This window comes from Callospermophilus lateralis, chromosome X (assembly GCF_048772815.1).
Source record: "Callospermophilus lateralis isolate mCalLat2 chromosome X, mCalLat2.hap1, whole genome shotgun sequence".
Taxonomy (NCBI): Eukaryota; Metazoa; Chordata; class Mammalia; order Rodentia; family Sciuridae; genus Callospermophilus; species Callospermophilus lateralis.
This window is the reverse complement of record NC_135325.1, coordinates 29,883,393-29,904,342: the sequence shown is the minus strand read 5'-3', so window position 1 is coordinate 29,904,342 and position 20,950 is coordinate 29,883,393. Positions and strand designations below refer to the sequence as shown.

General features: G+C 36.5%; 1 protein-coding gene across 1 annotated transcript in view; it reads left to right on the top strand.

The window, feature by feature from the left end:
* The window catches only part of Maob (monoamine oxidase B), a 106,903-nt gene that overhangs the window by 33,148 nt on the left and 52,805 nt on the right, over positions 1-20,950 (top strand). The window contains exons 2-3 of the mRNA XM_077106961.1: positions 11,879-11,973; positions 12,986-13,123. Coding sequence (XP_076963076.1) covers positions 11,879-11,973; positions 12,986-13,123 — 233 coding nt within the window. The remainder of the gene's footprint in view (positions 1-11,878; positions 11,974-12,985; positions 13,124-20,950) is intronic.

Genomic DNA, 20,950 nt, shown 5'->3' with positions numbered 1-20,950 from the left:
AATGAGACTTTAAAAAGAAGAACAATCTGCTTGACCTGTAATTTGGGGGAGGGGGGTCAGTGTTTTCATGCCAGAACTGATTCCTCTGCCTTTTTTGACTTCTGTTCGAAGTGGTTTTTAAGGCCTTAAAGGACAGATTTTCACATATATGTTTTTTGAACAGTGTACACCCATTTACATTTACACTCTTGTCACTGAGTTTCCATCCCATCTGGTCTGGGTAACCAACAGACTCAGAGCACCTGAATTGATAGGATAGAACTCCTTTTGTCTGGGTTTGTCACAACTTTTCTGTGGCATTGAGAAAAGCATCGAGGCCCTGGAGCCAGAGTGTTTTTTAGTGAGCTGAAGAGTTATATAAATATCATGGACTATCCTTTAACGTTAGAGTTTAATGGCAAAATTAAACATCAGACATTCTAAAAATTCTACAGAATTCATATCAAGCAAAGAATTTGTATAATATTGGCACTGGCTATGTTTGTGAGTGAGTGTGTGTGTGTGGTGCTGGTGATGGAACTCAGGACACTGTGCATGCTGGGTAAGTGCTCTACCATGGAGTTACACCTCAGCCTTCTTGTTAAGTCACATCTCAGAAAGCTTTATTCCTCACCTAGGTTCTAGATCATTCACATATTCTCATTATTATGATCTGCTCTGTGTCCAGTGGTGACAGGCTACCCCTTTTATTATGCTGTTTACAATTCCAAGGCTAAAACTTCGATCCCATCCACTTATGTAATACCTGTGTGGGCCAATGTCTGTGTCTCATTCCCCAAGCCCAACAGGTCACCTGAAATAGTACTTCTGCTAGGAATGCCCCCTTTGCTTTATCACCCCTTCCCCACCAACACCCCAGTGTTCCTTGCAAGATAAGAAATGCCATGGGCTGGGGATGTGGCTCAAGCGGTAGCGTACTCGCCTGGCATGCGTGCGGCCTGGGTTCGATCCTCAGCACCACATACAAACAAAGATGTTGTGTCTGCAGAAAACTAAAAAATAAATATTAAAAAAATTCCCTCTCTCTCTCTCTCTCTCTCTCAAAAAGAAAGTAAAAGAAAATAAATGCCAGCCTCATCTGGTTAACTAGCACTTTTATCACCATGTTATCCACACATAAATGTAGTGAACAGTGAAGTTAATGTGGAAGATAAGATTCCCCATGTTCATTAGTTTGCTAGGGCTGCCATAATGAAGTATCACAACATTGGTGGCTTAAAACAAAATGAATACATATTCTCACAGTTCTGGAGGCCAGAAGTTCAAGATCAAGTTGTTGATAGGATTGGTTCCTTCTGAGGGCTGTTAGGAAATCTGTTCTCTGTCCTTTCCCTAATTTCTGGTGGTTTTCTGGCCATCTTTGGCATTCCTTGGCTTGTCAGTATATCACTCAAATGTTTGCCTTCATCTTCATGTGACATTCTCTGTGTTCAAATTTCCTCTTTTTCTAAGGACACCAGTCAGATTGGATTAAAGTTAGTCACAATAGCTTCATTTTAATTTGATAATTACTGTAAAGATGACTTCTAAGTAAGGTCACATTTTTTAGTTGTAGATGGACACAATACCTTTATTTTACTTACTATTCATTTTTATGTGGTGCTGAGGATTGAACCCAGTACCCCATATGTGTTAGGCAAGCACCCTACCACTACAATCCCATCCTGCAAGGTCACATTTTGAGGTTCTGGGGGATTTGGAATTCAACATATGGATTGGGGTGGGGCATAATTCAACTCTCAACAGAATGCTAACCAAATTTACTCATGTGATTGTCCCTCAGCCAATTCATGGCTCCTCTGAGATGAGGGCACTCTTTCTCTTCTTTCAGGTTCCAGTGGAGGGCATTGTCCTAAGCCTTCCAGGGCTCTGACCTCTCTCCCATCTCTGGCCTGCCTTCACCTGGATTAATCTGTTACTCTGGCATGTCCTGAAAGATTAAAGAGGGAATCTTCCCAATAATTTCTTTGTGGGACTATGTTTTTTTTTTTGACTTTTCATATCATTATTTTCCACTTTTCTGTAACTCAGCTACATCAAATGTACTTCCGGTCTCCCCAGGAAACTCCCTTTCCAAATATAGTCACTGTTTAATGATGGGAATACTTTGTAGGTAATGTGTTGTTAGGAAACCTCATTATTGTGAAAACATCATAGTGCACTTACAAACTAAGCCAGCTCCAGTGTCACTAGGCAATGTCATTTTATTGTATCATCATCATATATGTGGTCCATTGTTGACCAAAGCATCATTATCCATAGCTTTACTGTACCTTATAGTCACCCTCTTCCTGCCTTTGTGGTACCTCTCCTATTAGGCTTTGATCTTTTCTAGAGGCAAGCCATGTTTTGGGCATCAGTCCCTGATAATGCACAACCTAGGGCAATGATGTCACTAACAATATTTAAATTGTTAGGAAGAAGGGAGAAAGATTTTATTTTGAGGGGAAGGTTCTTTGACAAATCCACCATCAGGTTTAGCTACATTGACCAGACTAATCAGTTGCTTTAAGTATGTTTCCTAAAGCATGTAGGGAAAATTTCTACCCACAGAAAAATCACTTCTATCCCTATCCCCCAGTAAGTTACAAAGAGGAAGAAATTATATAAACACTACATCTATTACCTCCTGATGGAAGTATAGGATACATTAATTTAACCCTCTGACAAGTCCAGCTGAACAGAACTATTTTAACTTTTCCAGAATTTCCTAATTATAGGACATTTCAGAGAATTGTATGGTGAACTCATGTACACAGACACTAGATTGTACAATTAGCATTTTTGCTATATTTGTGTTATTTAATTGTATCCATCTAGCCATGCCTCTCTCCATCTATCAAACCCTTTTGTTTTGAGATGCATGTCAAAGCAAAACACAGACATCATGATATTTCACCCCAAGAATCTTAGCATACCTACCCCTAAGCAGCTTTGTTTAAATCAGTATTTCTTTGCCCTTCATAAGCACAAAAATCACGTTCGTATTCATTTTATTGATGTCATCCATATGTCTAACTACAAAGCACAGATGCTTTGGGTTCATGAATATACTACATATGTAATAAAATCTCAGCTTATGTGAGATCACCATTCTGTTTCATTTAGTTTAATCACAGGCTGTAAGGGTCCTAATTTAATCACATTATTTTTATGGAATGATAAAAGTGAGAAAAGTGAGGACTTTTGCCTGAGATTATACAGCCAGGAAGTGGCATGCTAGGCAGAGGGCTTTTCCTATAGAAGGGCATCACTCTGACTTGTTCTGGAACCGGGCTGTTTTCCTCCCACTGTGGTCCTTGCACATTTCTGACTGCCTTGGATTTTGTTTCACAGGCATGTTTAAGAGCCCAGGAAAGTAAAGCTCCTGAACCAGGCCCCAACCCCACAGGCTTAGTCGGTTTCCTAGAAGATGGAGGAAAGGCCAAATAACTCATTTGTAACTCTCTTCTAGTAACTCATTATGTCACTCCAGATGTCTTGCCAATACCTACATTTTATTCTCTCCTTCTAGAATTCTTAATCCATCACCTCACATTTGGTAAAAGGGGATGTTTTAATGGAGAAGTAGATCTTTGACACTTCATGTCATTTGTAACAGCCATCTTGTTCAGAGGGTAGAATCTGGGGAGAGGGTGAATGTCGGGGCATATGGTAGCTCTCCAGTTTTATATTCTGCCTTGAAAATGTTTGTGATTCTAAAAATGAGGTTGACAGTCCATAGGAGGACTACTGTGGTGCTGGGGGACGTTTCATACTCAGATCACTGTCAATGAGACTATCATGCCATCCTATGATTATCTTCTATACTTAAAAAGCATTTTGCAGGCTGGAAGTGTAACCCAGTGATAGAGCACTTGCCTTGCACATGAGAGGCCATGGGTTTGATTCTGAGCACTGAAAAAAAAATAGAAAACAAAAGAAAGAAAACAAAACAAAGCAAAAAAAGCAGTTTTCAATTTTCTTAAAAGAGTATATATTTATTTATTCATACACAGTGCATCTAATTCTCAAGAGTATTTGAGGCAAGCAAATTAAAAATTATAGAACTGAAGGTTTAAAAGGGAATAGTATAGCCAGGTGTGGTGGTGCACACCTGTAATCCCAGCAGCTTGGGAGGCTAAGGCAGGAGAATAGCAGTTCAAAGCCAGTCTCAACAACACAGCGAGGCTCTAAGCAACTTAGTGAGATCCTGTCTCTAAATAAAAAATATAAAATAGGCTGGGGATATGCCTCAATGGGTCAGCACTCCTGGGTTCAATCCCTGACACCAAAAAAAAAAAAAAAAAGAAAAAAAGAAAAGAAAGAAAGAAAGGAAGAATACCTGAATAGTATAGCAAACATACTTGAGAAGGACATAGCTATAATTTCTGGGTTTGTTTTTTTTATTAATGAGAAACAGTGTTGAGGTAAAAAGAAAACAAATTTTGTCTACCCTGATTACAATAAACAAAAGATATTCGACTCATTTCAAACAACAAAGGGTAAAGACAAAAGCTTGGATATGAGACGGAGACTCATTATGGTTGCTGACATTTTAGAAAAATGCAGTCATTTGCATATAAAGCGTGATGAAGAAACAATTTTTATGGTTTTAGAAATATTCTGAAAGGAATGGGAAGGCAATCTCATTCTAGTATCTCAAAGGGGCTGCATCTGGAGAAAGGTTTCTATGGCAACTTATGGAAGCTTGATGTTTTCTATCCTTTTCAAGAGCATAAATCATCCCATAGCCTGAGGCTCCAGTAAAGGTCTCCTTTATTTTACAAGATTTTTCCATTTGTTTTTGAGTTATGTATTTTTATCATCTTAGAGAAAATAGAGCAAAGGTTATCATGCTTCCAAGAAGGTTTAAAATGTTTTTTCATTTTAGAGAACAAGATGTAAATAACATAATCGTAGTTTTTTTTTTCTCAATGATCAAAATGATGGTACACATCCATGTGTGTGGTCTAAATCGTGTGTTACTTCAGTTTTCCCCAAAATTGTGATGGGTATGTTCCCAGAGAAGGGAAGTCAGTTTGAACTCCAGGAGTAGAAACTGTTTGGCAAAGCCCCTCTTCGTGTTTAGAGGTCCAGATGCCCTAAAAAGCCCCGCTTGCTCCAAATACTTTCAGATCTCCTTCCCTCTAATGATAAGGTTCAGGGCTCTGGACAATGATAGGCTTCCAGTAATTTTTATCAAGATATTCTTTCCAAGAATATTAATGAAGAAAAATGTTCTGATTTTTAAATCCTGTCTGTTTCCAGAATTTATTTTATCTTAAAATTTTATTTATATTTATTTATTTTTGCAATACTGGGAATTGAACCCAGGAGGGCTTTACTACTGAATTACATCCCTAGCCTCTTTTAATTTTTTTTTTTTATTTTGAGACAAGGTCTCACTAAGTTGCCAAAGCTTGACTTGAACATGTAATCCTCTTGCCTCAGTTTCCTGAGTAGCTGGGATTACAGGTGTATACCACTGTGCCCAGCCAGATTTTATTTTAACAACATAAGCCTTGTTATTTTACAGGAGGTAATGTGGCTGATGGGGCCCAGAAACATAATGAGATTTCAGACCTGGCTCTGCTCTCACTGTGTGACTCTGAGTAAGCCCTTGAATCTCTGAGCCTCTATTTACTAACCCGAGAAATAGGCATGATGATGCCAATCTCATGGAGTTATTGTTAAATACTGAATGTGTGGGTGTGGGAGTGTTGGGAACTGTATACTGCTGCACAAACATGAGGTAGTTCTTATTATGGGGTGGTTGTCTTTTTTCCAGCTGAAAAAAATCAAGAGATTCCATTACTCAGTATCAATATACCTAAATATTTTTGTTTCTTGGACTGTGTTAAAATAACTTATGCTTGGGCTGGGGCTGTAGCTCAGTGGCAGAGTGCTTGTTTAGCATGTGTGAGGCACTGAGTTCAATTCCTCAGTACCACATAAAAATAAATAAATAAAATAAAGGCATTCTGTCCTTCTACAACTATATTTTTAAAAATAACCTATGTTTATATAGAGAATACTGTAACCACTTATTTATTTATTGAAATGTAACTGTCATCTTTGTTGAAGGATATTAGATACATTCATTCAACAAACATTTAAGTGCTAACTGTGTCTCAGCATTGAGAAGAAAAAGAATAGATAATTAAGATCTTGTTCAGGAAATAAGCTTCAAGGGCACCTGGGTGATGTAGTAAAAGGGGGATGGAATCCAGCCCCCACTCTGCCAGCCAAGCCTTTTGCACTCATATGGGCTGCATCTTTTCTTTTTTTTTTTTAATTTGCCTGCCAGGAATGTGTGCTTTCTTATAATTTACACAAAGGCATGGAATGTGCTAGCAACAGCCTTGATGCTTTCTTGTGTGGTGCATGATGTTAAAGGGAAGGTTTTTGATGTTTCACTGCTACATATGCTGGTGTATTTATTACCTGGAGTCATATTGTCTGAATTTGAATATTGGCTTTGCCACCTGCTAGCTGTGTGACTTTAGGCACATTACTTGGCCTCTGTGTTTCACCGTTTACATCTGCCCACATTGTAATATTGTTGGGATGAATAAGTTCTTGTGTGTAAAACACCTAGAACTGTCACACAATTGGTTCTCAAAATGTTAGCCATTTCAATAATGGCTTTACCTGTCCAGGGTCTCTGCAACTACAAGTTCAACAACAAACATCTGAATTCTCCCTACAAATACCACTTTCCTGCAATGAATTTAACTTCAAGTGGGGATGTTTTGCTTCTTATTCCAGACCTTTTTATGGGTATTTGTGTTAAATAACTAAAAAAGCATTCTCTTTGGAGACATCAAAGAATTTCAGTTCTTTGATCAGAAGGTTGCTTGGTTCTTTCTAGAATTTCCTCAGAAAACCATTGCTTTGTCAGAAGTGACAGAGATGATGGGTGCTATTTGCATATTCTCCACTTTTATAGGTCCTGAGAGAATGCCTGTATAGTTTTTCAAAGTTACAGGATTAGATTCTTTGGGGATACAGTGAATTTCATTGTCCCTTTCAGATACAATGGTTCTTCCCTCCTTTTGGTAACTTTAAACTGGGAAAAGGTCCTTACATGGTATCAAAGTACTGCAATTTCATAATATTTTCAAGACAATTAACTCTGCATTTTAAAGTGTTTATAATTTTTTTGTTAAATATCACATTTTGATATGAAAAGCATGAGAAACAGATTGACCATGCAAAAAATGAGGCAGGGGTTGGTTTTGATTTTATTTTCTCTCCTCATCCTAACTTCTCCACTGCTCTGAAGACACTTTGAATGGGCCCCTTCCATTGTCTCCTCCACTGTATATTTGCTAGTCTCCTCTAGGATCTAACTTGGATTACTTTCTATGGCACATAACTGGAAACACAAAATACTAATAATCTTATGAATCACTGATTTCTAGGTCTTCAAAATAATTTGGATGTCTAACCATAATTGTTGTACTCATTGCTTAGACAGAACTCTTTCAAAGTAAACTACTCAAGGAGATGCAATATTTGTATAATTTCATGGCATTAGGTATTACTCTATTATTATTTATGTATGATTTATGTAGGATTATTTATGCAACAGACTGTCAGGGGCACATAGGGACAGCTTCTGGAAGTGCTGAATGATTATTTGTCTATGAAATATTAATGGATCCTGCATATTAAATTTGAGTTTCATTGGCTTTTCAGAAGTACAAATTGACTATAAACTTGCTCATAAATTGTTTGCAAAAGTTAAAAATGTATTTAAGAGAAAGTCTGATATTTTAAGATTCTTATATTTAGATACAGAGCACAATGTTTTAAGACTCTTTGTCAGGATGAGTGTACAGATTTATTGTAATTTTAATTTTTCCATTTTTGGTCCAAAGATAGTGGCCAAGAATTCAGGTTTGGAGTTGAACTTTGACTCTGCATTTAGTAATTTCATAACCTATGGCAAATCACCATTCTCTTCTTCTTAAAATGAGGATTAAAAATACTTACTTCTTGTCCTCATGGTGAGGATCAAGTGGGTTTTGGGTGTAAATTATTGCACACAGAACCAAGTAAGTGCTTCATGCTTTATGGTGGTAGCTGTTAATATTGTGGGTATTAAAAAAACAACATTTATTACTTTATATTGTTAAACTATTGTGTTTAAACTGTGCAAATTACATTGTCTAGTATTTGTAGGGCAGCTATGTCTCTACTACTTTATGAAATTTTTTGGCAGTGCTATTTATTGCCCTTGAAAATTCCCAGACTTCTCAGAGAATGTACCATCCCTCATATTTTTGTTTCTATGGCGAAATGTGTTAAAAGTTCCAAACAACCAACATAGAAAAGAATGCTTGGGGAAAAAATAACCCTTTTGAAAGTTGTCTGCTTATTCTTTGAGCAGTCAAACCCTCAATCTTTTTATCAGTCATCACTGAGGGTTCTCTGGACAGTTATGTCTTTTTGGCAATCCAAACTGCCTTCTGGCCAGACTCCCAAACTGTCCAATTTCTTCTGTATCTAAAAAAAAAATCCTTCCTCCTAAAATGCAGGGACTTCCTAGACAGTCAATTGTTTTTCAAATCAATCTTTAACAGTAAGTGTCCAACCAGCATTTTTTATGGGTGCATTATAATTAAACTTAAATGTGAGGTTTGTTATGCCATATTTATACATGCAAATGATGTAATTTGATTAAAAGTCCCCAGGACTTTCCTTTTTCTTCCCTTCCACCCTCCACAGACCACCTTGTTCTATATTCCCTATGGATCTCCTTTCTATTGTCATTATGTTTATTATTTTAATTTATACCAACAAGCATTTTAACTAACCCCCCAGAAATATTAGTGAGAGAAATGGCAAGTTATTTTTGACAAAATACTTTCGTGTTGCCTATTTAAATATATTTTTGAAATTTTGTATTGAGAATATTTTAAGGCACATGAGCAGAGAGAACTCTGTTCAGTGGTTTGATAAGCCTCTTGTTTGTTCTAATAACTGTTTACATTTCGCACCAGATGTTATTGCATTTATTCAAAAACAGTACCTTTTGTGGAATCTAATATGCTAGTGTATATGCCCGATGTTGTATTTCTTTCTCAACCCTTTTGTTTAAGCCTCAGCATGCTCCTGCCATTTATCTGAATTCACTGATAACAGCTGTTACTATGGTTGCATGTTATTTCATTTGTTGAACTGATGCTTGATAAGAGAAATGTCATTGAATTGTCTGCAATCCTGAATTTAAAAAGAAGAGGTGTTTTTCCCCCTCTTATGGAGGTAAAATTAGGAAACAGGAGTTAAAAGTCCAAGCCCTCTATTTCTAAATCTAGGTTGAGCAATGCTTGTGTGTTTGTGTATACTGCATGTGGGCTAGGACTTTGGGACCCATTATCGAGCCCCAAACTAGAAGCCTGAGCCCTGCCCCCAGGGGTAGAAATGGAAAGAGGCATTAATTCAAATAATGAAATGTCAAATTACCCTCTCTGAAAAATGGGTTTCTTCTCTTAAGATCACCAAGAGATGGTGAATGAAGCCTTGGTTCATTACAGTTTTACACATGGGCTCATATTTTATGTTCTAGGGATTCTTACCAACCCACATGATTCAAGTGTATCTTCAAAGCACATTGATTCAAATAAAGTGAAAATACCTTTTGAAATGTAATTTCTCCCAGTAGCAAATATTGAGAGATATAATCAACCGATGAGGATAGCCACGAGGCCCCATGGGAGGTGGGGCAGTGTAGTGATTACAAACTCAGATGCTGTATCAGAGCTGGCTTTGCCACCTATTCTATTATGTGGCCTTGGACACTTAATTTTGCTTCCGTTTCCTCTGTCATAAAATGGGACTGTTCATAGTACTTTATCTCACTGGATGGTTACAATAATTTTTTGAATTAATATATTTTAAAATTTGGGCCGGGCATGGTGGTGCACACCTCTAATCCCAGCGGCTCTGGAGGCTGAGATAGGAGGATTGCAAGTTCAAAGCCAGCCTCAGCAATGGCAAGGTGCTAAGCAACTCAATGAAACCCTGTCTCTAAATAAAAAAAAATACAAAATAGGACTGGGGATGTGGCTTAGTGGTCGAGTGCCACAGAGTTGAATCCCTGGTACATTTTTTTTTTTTTTAATTTGGATGGGGGATCCTGGGGATGAAACCCAGGGCCACATGTATACTAGGTGAGTGCTCTACCACTGAGCTATACCCCCAGCCTGAACTGATATACTAAAACATTTAGAATAGTGGTTTAAGTGTAGTGAGCATTACACAAGTATTAGCTATTTTTAATAGAAATCTGTTTTTTTCCACCAGTGAAATCTAAAAGTCACAGAATTCTTAGTACTGTGAAACAACTCTGAAACTGTTTTATTTATCTATAAAGCACAACAGTTCTTGGCCTTTCCTTGATTTCTTTTGGTCCCATGAAGCAAATGAGGAAGGTAATTGGAATTGAATAAATTAAATTTATCAGAAGAGCACTAGAGCTCTGTTGTTGGAAGAAACTCTTGCTACTATCTGTTAAGAGTAGTTTTATCATAGTTGTAATTTATTTTTTATGCCTTGTCATGCTAGGGACGGAACCTATGGCCTCCCATATACCATCAAGTGCCCTACCAATGAGTTACAATCTAAGCCTAACAGCAGTTTCAAAGATGCAATATGTTTAGAGTTCTAATACCAAAGAAACTATCTCAGATGTATTATTACCAAAGATTATATATATGTTTAATTTCAGTAAATATTAAGCCATGTGAATGAATACACACACACACACACACACACACACACATACGCACACACACACACACACACACACACACTAAGCTTTGTGCTTAATGAAAATTCACTGAGCTCTATGCTAGAATAGGTGAAATTTACATTTATCTCAATAAAACTGTGATTTTTATTTTCTGATACCAAAGTTTGAACCCATGGGTGCTTAACCACTGAGCTACATCCCCAACCCTTTTTTAAAATTTTTTATTTTGTGACAGGGTCTTGCTAAGTTGGTTAGAGCCTCATTAAATTGCTGAGGCTGGCCTCAAACTTGTGATTCTCCTGCCTCAGCCTCCTAAGCTGCTGGCATTACAGGTGTGTGCTCCATACCTGGCTAAAACTGTGAATTTTTAAAAGCTAGGTCCATGGTGGTGAGAATGAAAAGCTAAATGTGTATATAAATGTAGTCATTCTTTAGTGATGGAACACATTTTGGAATTAGGATGTAGAAGGAGAAAATTATGTGTATATATTTGTTGTAGATGGTCACAATACCTATATTTTTATTCATTTATCTTTTTATGTGGTGCTGAGGATCAAACCCAGGGCCTCACAAATACTAGGCAAGTGCTCTACTACTGAGCCACAACCCCAGCCCAGAAGGGGTGACTTTTTGGTTTTGAAACTTTATGTCAACTTCAAAAGTCTGATTTAACAGTGAATTCCAGGACTTCACATATCATTTGAAAGCCAACTTTGCCCCAGTTGATTGATTTTTCAGATGTACTCTAAGAATGAAGTCAGTGTCCAGCCTTGGACTTGTATCTGCTGTAGGGTGTATGATTCTCTCCTGAGTGTGGCCTTGCTTGTTTTCATTCACATTGTCACATCTGTAATTTAATTATTAAAGTAGACATTTTGATATAGTGACTGAGGATGTTTTTCAGTTTTGAGATTCAAAAATGAAATCCCTTTTACTCTTTCTAGAAATATCAGTTGGTTTCCCAGACTTAGATTCTGGGCCTATATTGAGAAAACCTATCAAACTGGAGGTTGAAGGTAGTGGTCGGCCATGTGTGTGAACCAACATGAATGTTTTTCATGGGCCATTAGCATAAGGAGCTTGTCTGGAGTCCTTGTAAGGTATTTAATCCTAATGTCTTATTGTACTTTCCCCCAGGTATGGCAGCAGCCAAACTTCTGCATGACTCTGGCCTAAATGTGGTGGTTCTAGAAGCCCGGGACCGTGTGGGAGGCAGGACTTACACCCTTAGGGTAAGACACTAATGATGGGGTGAGACTGGTTTTGTTTTTTTTTTTTTTTTTTGTTTTTTTTTTTGGTTTTTGTTTTTCCTGAAAGCCTTCAATTCCATTTGATTCTTAAAGAGAAGTTAATACTCAGGAAAAATTGGCACAATCTCACTGTCTTTTGTTTCTCTCTTGGTGCTATGAATGGAACTCAGGACCTTGCACATGCTTAACAGATGCTCAAACACTGTGCTACATTCCCAGCCTCAGCCTCTCTGTTAACTTGTGTCCCTTTCAATTCTTTCTTCTCCCCTTTTAGTCCTCTCACTTCATGATATATTACATCATAGAGTTAGGACTGGGGCACAGGGAACTAGGGAGGGTATGCATATGTCTGTGTTTGAAGTAGAAAGAAGAATATCACAAGACCGTACTCTCCACCTCTGATTGTGAGGCTTCTCTAGAACCAACATAATTATTTCAATCACACAAGTTAAACTTTTATTTTGGTCTTGTTTATTATTTATGTATTTATTTTAAAATTTATATTATTTTAATCAACAACTGTTGTGAATAATGGTGTTCAGAAATATCTTGCCTATTCAATATTAAAGCAAGTTTTCTTTAAATTAAAGATTGATTTAAATGGGGCATGGAGACACATGCCTGTAATCCCAGTGACTCAGGAGGCTGTGGCAGTAGGATCATGAGTTCAAACCTAGCCTCAGCAACTCAGCGAGGCCTTAAGCAACTCAGTGAGACCCTGTCTCCAATAAAATATTATAAAAGGGCTGGGGATGTGGCTTGGTGATTAAGTACCCCTGGGTTCAATCACTAGTACCAAAAAGAAAAAAGAAGATTGATTTAGTAACTATTAAGCCATATGAATGAAATACAGTGGAGTTGTGAACAGAATCCAGTTTTCTATGATACCTCAAAATGTCTATATAACCTGTGAAATGCCATTTTGTTTATTTGGGGAGTTTTTAAGTTTAGGGGTATTTTCACAAATATTTATTTTTTTTCCATGGGGTAACAGAACCAAAAGGTTAAATATGTGGACCTTGGAGGATCCTATGTTGGGCCAACCCAGAATCGTATCTTAAGATTAGCCAAGGAGCTGGGATTGGAGACCTACAAAGTAAATGAAGTTGAACGTCTGATCCACCATGTAAAGGTAAGGCCAGATGTTAAAGGATTTGAAATACTCTATTAGTATCCCCCTATATGAGTTCCAGATCATTCTCTCAGAGAACCTTTTTCATTTATGGATGATACATATATATTTTATAAATTCAGCCATTCTGAGAATTAATTTGTTATTATGAAAGGAGAATTAGGTGGAAATTCTAAACCTATTTAGGAAGGTTATTGACAAACTGGTATCCTCCATTTGGTAAAATACTAATTTCAGTAAAAAAAATTGTCATTTATGTATTAAATATATAAATACCCATGCCACTTTCATGTTATATAAAAATCTGTGTACAGTTTTACAAATGCTGCCTTAGACTTTATATTGTAAATACTATTTGCAATACAGCTCATGGTGTATTTTGAAATTTTATTATTACATCGTATGTCAGTTGAAGTTATTCTTCTTTGAAGATTGATGTAAAAGTGGCTCAAGTCCCAAATCCCATATTTTTCAGGGTAGTTCCATTGATCTCCCCACGATTTTTGTCAGTGTTCTGGATCCCTCATTCTCATGATCAATTATGGCTCATTGTTCCTGCTTCCATGACACCTGTGCTCATTCACATTTCAAGTTCTGTGACTCTTTTTTTTCCTCTTCTGTATGTCAAACTGAGATCAGAGTCACCTCTTCATCTTGATTTTTCTCAAAACCACCCCAAACATTTTTGTGCAATAGATGCAACTGAAGTTTTGAGCAACAGAGGGATTTTTTTTCAATATTTATTTTTTAGTTGAGTTGGACACAATACCTCTATTTTATTTATTTATTTTTATGAGGTGCTGAGGATTGAATCCAAGGTCTCGTATGTGCCAGGTGAGTGCTCTACCGCTGAGCCACTACCTCAGCCCCAACGGAAGGCTTTTGAGTGGCAGAAACCCAAAAAGCTTAGAACTGCATATTGGACATTCTAATAACCCCTCATACCAAAAGACACCCGAGGATTTCTCACTGGTCTTGTTTCTGTGCAGATTCCAGTCTCCCACTATGTTGCTGGTCCTCAAATTCTCTTCACATCTCCTTGATCCACTGTGTTCCCAGAATGCTTGCTTTGGTCCCAAACCTCACAGATATTCTATGACAAGAAAAGAGGCACTTATTCAGGGCCCCACCCTGGGCTCCCACAGAAGAACTGGCAGAGGTTTTGAATTTCACCCTTTCTTTTCTTTTCTTCACTTGTTCCAGGGGTATAAGTCAGCAATGTAAAGACATAGTTTGCACAGGTACAAATCATCCCCTTAGAAGACACTGAGGTACTGGGGCTATAGCTCAGTGGTGGGGCATAGGTTTAGCATATGCATGGCCCTGGGTTCTATCCCCAACACTGCAAACACCAAAACAACAAAAAATAAGAAACTAGCAACAGTTTCAATTTACATAACAATTTTTGCACTTATATTTATGAGTGATGGTATCAAGAAGGACAAATAACAGACCATACATTATGAATCACTTAGCAAAACAGGAACTAAGCTTTTAACTTAATTTGGCATAATGTAGTTATAAATAGATATTTTGGTTAACATTCAAATTTTGTTTTATAAGCCTTTTCTTGCTTCTAGTAGGAAAAAAAGACACAAATTAGAAATGAGAATATAGCATTGGTGATAGTGTCATTTCTTGAACAACAATCAGCAGTTTTTAGTAAATATCCATCGTGGGGTTTCTTTCTTTTTTTAAAAAAAAATATAGATCATATTGACTGATTTTTAAAATGTCTTCCTTATTTTACACATATGACTTGCTGAAATTGACTTCTCAGACACTAGGATGTCATAGATTCCCCCAGGCAAAGGATGTAATCAGAGATTATATTCACTTTTCTGTTTTTGCATGCCCAGAGATTTCTTGGGAGAGCACAACTATGTCCAGGATGCTTCGTTTTCTCCTGGGAATCTTACAGCTCTCATTATGTTCTTTGTTTTAGAGATTGCTCACAGTTATTAGTTGTAGAAACAGTGTTACACTTAAATGATTTTTCATAGAGATGGCCAAATGTGCTGCTTTCTTAAACTATATCCAATAATCTCTATGCAGCTGAGAAAATATAGTTAAGCAGTATCCCTGACTTAATACAAGGTAGATACATATGCCAACAGTGCTCTTAATAAAATTGCAAAAAAATTGCTTTTTTCATTATTAAAAAAGTAAAACATGCCTACTGAAAAATATAATTAGAAAATATGGGTAAAGAAAACAATTAAAAAACCCTTCCAAAAGCTTATCTTGAGAAAAATCACTCTAAAATATTATCTTTGGTTCCTAGATTTTCATATTCCAGAATTGCTATTGTCTGACCTCTGCTGGAGGAAATGGAAAATATCAGCATATTAAAAATATATGCAAATACATATGTGTATATGCTTGATATGCTGACCTGCTCTCTGATTAATTCTCACTAATGAGACAAATTGAAACACTAATGATTCTGTGAAGCAAAGGGTTTTGTAATCTTTTTTTTTTTTTTAGTTGTTGATGAACCTTTATTTAATTAATTTTTATGTGGTGCTGAGGATTGAACCCAATGCCTCACACATGCTAGGCAAGCGCTCTACCACTGAGCCACAACCCCAGCCTGGGTTTTGCAATCTTAACAAAAGTGTCAGTTTGACCTCCTTGTGAAAAGAGGTATACAATAATTAAAAATGATAAAGACCTGGTAGCTAAGAAGTCTTCCCAAACTAAACACTTGTTTTTTACCTTCATCACTTCTGTGTCTTTGGCCACATATGTAATTTTTCTCATTTTCAACCTATAAAAAGGATCTTAGATGTCTATGTCTGTTTCTGGAATTATTGAAAAGAATTGACATTCTATCTCCTACTTCATGCCAGAGAATGTGGTTCAGAAATTTATCTCCTCTGTTATAGCACTTTAGGCATTTGAACATCGCCCTCTGTTACCTATTTTCATGAATACTGTTCCCAAGTTCAAACTACTATTCATGTAAGTATTGTATTTGTTCCTGGTTTCTTCAGTGGACCTGTATATATTTCTTAAACTGAATCCTGAGAGTATCATATATGCTGATTGCCATATTGTCTGATCCTTTGTTTGAATAAGCCTGTTCAAAAGGATCAGTTTTTTAAAATATCCTACATGGTTGGTAAGGGAAGATGGAATTTTATGTGGAGCCTTATAACATTGGGCTAAGGAACTTGGATATGTTGGTTGATATTGAAAATGATGAAATGGAACTACTAAGAAGAGGATATAGCAGTTCATGAGCTACCCGAATGAAAGGATGTCCTGCCCCAAGAGAGAGTGACTCTCCTGGCATCTTGATATTTCTCGATATCATAAGAAATGGTCTGCCTATACGTGGGTGTGTTCATATTGGCCCCATAATAGGCATCCATAAACTGCTGGTGTATCGTGATGAACATGTCCCTACACTGTCTGGATCCAGTCTATCAGAAATGTTTATTTCTACTGAGTGGCATTCATTTTTAGTGTTACTGTTGATCTGGTTTTTTTTTTTTTGTTGTTGTTGTTAAAATGTGGTTTCCAAAGATGACTTTGTAATAAAAGATGTAATACCAAACATATTGGGATTTTAGTTATTAATGGGAAAAGTGATTGCTTCAGGCCAAATTTTTGGAAGGTGTTCTCTTCACTTTCAAAGTCAGTGATACAGCCTTTAGTACTCAAGGGTTATTGTTAAATACCTACTGAGGTTTGTTTTGTGAATAGTCATGTTAATTTCTACTGGTATAGTTTAGAAGGCACATGTTTAGATGCCTTAGAAGTGACTTGCAAAAAATGTTCCTTTTTAAGGAACACCTAATTCTTAAAAAGAAAAAGACAAAAAGAAAAACATCTTAAGGAATCCTGCTATATGTTGACTTAGGATTCTTCCTCTTTCATTGTGTGTGTGTGTGTGTGTGTGTGTGTTGTCATGTGTGCATGTGTAGGGTTGTTTGGTTGTTTGTGTTTTTGTTCTTACCTTGAAGAAGTTGCAGAAAATTCTGAGGTTTGGTACAATTTAGGCTATTGGCAAATAAAATTTCTCCGTCTCAGAAGCTTTCATCGGTCTGGAATTTGAAACTGAAATCTAGTCAAAGTGCCTATAAAAGTGCCTTAGGACTGAAGATTCATTTGTTAAGAGTTTGGTCAATGTTAAGATGTGATTTAAAATCCAGATTCCAACTTCATATTGATAATCATTTCTAAGCTTCAGCTGTCCGGAGGAGCTGAACAAAAAGACCTTCTGGTCTTAACTTACTTACCAATGGGCCGAAGTGAAGATCATTATTCAAAGTCCCTTTTATGTTATATATGTTCAGCTTCAATGATAAAGAGGCACATGAATGGGAAGACTTGTCGCTCCTATAATTGCTATTGCTCAAACGACCCCATGGAGGGAGGAGCGTTTGGCACAGCTTGTCTTGTTAACTGTGAAATCCAGTTGAAAACATGGTACCTGAAAATCACATAAAGGCAGAGGGGAGAAACTGTAGCTATCTACCTATAATACCATTTCAGTGAATCAGTCTAAATTGTTTCTTAATATTGGGGAATAGGTTACAGAATTATAGTAGCAATGTTGGAAATTAAAATATTTAAATAATAAGCATGTAGCAAATGGAAATCATCCTGGTGCATAAGACCTTGGCATCTCCCAGAGATCAGCAAGCCGAAAGTGCCTAGTCTTCTCCAGGCCACTAATGTCACCTTCTTCTCACCCTTTTGCCCAAACCTATTAAACCAGGGAAGCCTGAATCAAAGTCCAGAGTGTATTTGCTTTTTTCATAGTGACAGAAATCTCCGGGAACAGGTTAGGCAAACTCTCGTTTTTCACCCAGGAACAGCTGCCCATTTCACATGAACTTCACCCATGTCATGATGAGTATATTGGCTCTGCAAATATGCCCATCTGAGGTGGGCTTAATGAACTTTCTCTTCCACCTCCACCCAGACTCCATTTCATTTCTTATTTGTTGGGAGCTAGTATGTTCCATCATTATGGGAGTATTTTTTAAAGAAAAAAATTGGAAAATAACAATATCCTCTTCAAAAAAATGAGATCCATTTGGTGATCATTCTGAAGTTTATGTAGTTATTCTGGAAACTAAAGTGCTCCTTTGTGTTCTTTAGAAAATAAGGGCAGCTCTTTGGCATATAATAATATGCTGAAATTATGCCTTTGATGACTGGATTTGGAGCAACATTTTGGGTATGAAATGAATTTATTCTTGGCCCTCTTTATATACCCATTTGGAACTTAAAATATGATAAAAATCAGTAAATGTATTTTGTATGCACACACACATCTGGATAAACTTACCAGTGACTAAATTTGTGGGAAACACAGAGTGAGGTTTAAATTATGCTGGGAGTAGAGGATAAAGAACATATAGAATTCGGTTATGATGGTGAGATTCACTAAGGGAAACAGGGATATAGCATTAAATCTTGTGCAAAATTTTGCCACATCATACCATGTGAGCATGAAGTATGGCCAAGTGGTCCAAAGAATTCACAATGACAGGGGTCCAACTCATCAAAGGATGATGACTAATAAGAACACTATTTAATAAGTTGTAGAGATTCAGCAGTCTGTAGCAACAAGGGATTAACAGGAAGGATAATATGGCCTCAAGTGCATCAGCCTGCCTTGCTAAGCCCTCTGCAACAACAGCTTGAAGAAATGTTTAGGCATGGATTCCCAGGCTGTATATTACATGGTCTTAATTTTCTCTTTGCTGCTTCTGCCACCAGATGAGGACATAAAGGTTAAAGAGATTAATTACAACTGACAGGAAGCAATGGGATCAGAGCATGAATTGAAGTCTTCAGGTGCCAAGAACACCTTATAAAAAGCTTATTGTTTGCTAAATGGAGTGGGGAGGCACATTTTGTCATTTCCTTCTGAGCTCCAGCTCTCAACTGGTTCATCTTCCATACTGCTAAACTTGCCCCCTTATGTATTGGAAAAATCAAGTTCAAGATTCTCTTTTTCTTAAAACGTTCCACAATTGACTATGGTTATTCCAATGGCTCATTCCCAAGCCATGTATATAAACAAAATATGCTCTGTATGTATATATAAACACATACACATACACACATATATAGAATATTTTGTTTAGATTTAACTTTATTTTATTCCTATGTTCATACTTTTTATGTAGAAAAGGTTTTGACATCTGTTTTTCACTTGTGAATATTTCACAAATATTTTCCAAGGTCATTAAAAGTTTTGTAAATTCAATTTTAAATATATGAATAATATTCAGTTTATGAACACTCTGTAGTATAATGGCTATGTAGCCAATTGGTTGCTATTTTAATTGGTGGATTATAATTACAAATAATAGTGGGATTCATTATTACATATTTGTACATGCACACAATGGAACAATATCTAGCTATTACTATTAATGAAGCATTTATTCTTTATTCAGATTATCTAAAATTGATTCAGCCTCTAATATATGGGAGGTAGTGGGGTAAATGATTAAATTTGAGGCAATATGGTGTGCACATGTTATGGATTTGTGCAAAGATTATCTTTCATGTGAAATGAAGTAAAAAACAACAACAACAAAAAGGAAAAATTACTGGATAAAATAAAAGAAGAAAAAAATTCCCATACCATAATCAAACTAGAAAAAGGGAACAGGCTTAGATCATCATATCTGAAAATTGATGGCAAGGAAAATTAAGTTCCTAATCCTGGCTCTTAAATTTCCAGAGATAAATTATTTCTAAAAACAAATGAATTACACAGGTAAAAGCCAAATATCACTAACACTCTTTCTGGAAGTTTCTCTTAAAGCTTCAAGGCTGATAAGTATTTGGTTTGCTTTCCAAATTATCCTGGCCACAGTTTTACCAATGCCTTGCCACTTTGTCTATATTTCAATCCTGGGACACCTATTTTCTGGCTACCTGTAGCTTGTTTTTTAAGCCAATAACACATAATTGAAAATTTTATCATAGCGGTACTCTGCTTCAAAATATCACCAAGTAATGATGCAAAGAATTCAGGAATGTGCCTGTAATCCCAGTGACTTGGGAGGCTGAGGCAGGAGGATCTCAAGTTTGAGGCCAGCCTGGCAAATTTAGTGAAACCCTGTCTCAAAATGACAAAATTAAAAGGGCTGGGGATGTAGCTCAGTGGTAGGGCATCCCTAGGTTCAATTCTTGGTATCAAAAAAAAAGAAAGAAAGAAAGAAAGAAAGAAAGAAAGAAAGAAAGAAAGAAAAAGAAAAAGAAAATTCAGGAATGTGTCAGCTTTGGTGAAATTGTTGTTAAACACTGAATACATTTAAATAGATTCATGTAAAAATTGAAAAATTGGAAGAATTCCAATTGTAGTATAGAATATAATTGTTAAAAACTTTAGATGGTAAAATATTACATAATCAACAAAATAAAAGTGTAAAGAGGGTGAGAAAGGAAAAAGTATAAAAAGGGTACTAGCCACTTAAATCTTCTTTCATAGCATGAAATCAATCTACATGAAAATTAAACTTGTAGTTCATTAAAAAAACACAAAAACTCAAATCTCTTAGTTATTTTACAATCTTTTGACAGTACTACAGTACTCTTTCAGGAACTAATATTTCTGAGGTTTATGAAGTTTAACATTTACTCCAGTTCCCTTCAGTTTGTGTTTCTGTCATTAAAGTCAAGTGTATTTATCTCATATAAAATAATATGATTCAATTCTCATATTTTTTTCACTTCTTTCCTTACCCTTTCCTTTCTCTTTCTTTTGTCCCTTGTTTCTTCCCTCCCTATCTTGAGTGTCTGTTTGTTTATTTATCCCTCTACAGCAACTATTCATCCTTTGATCTATCC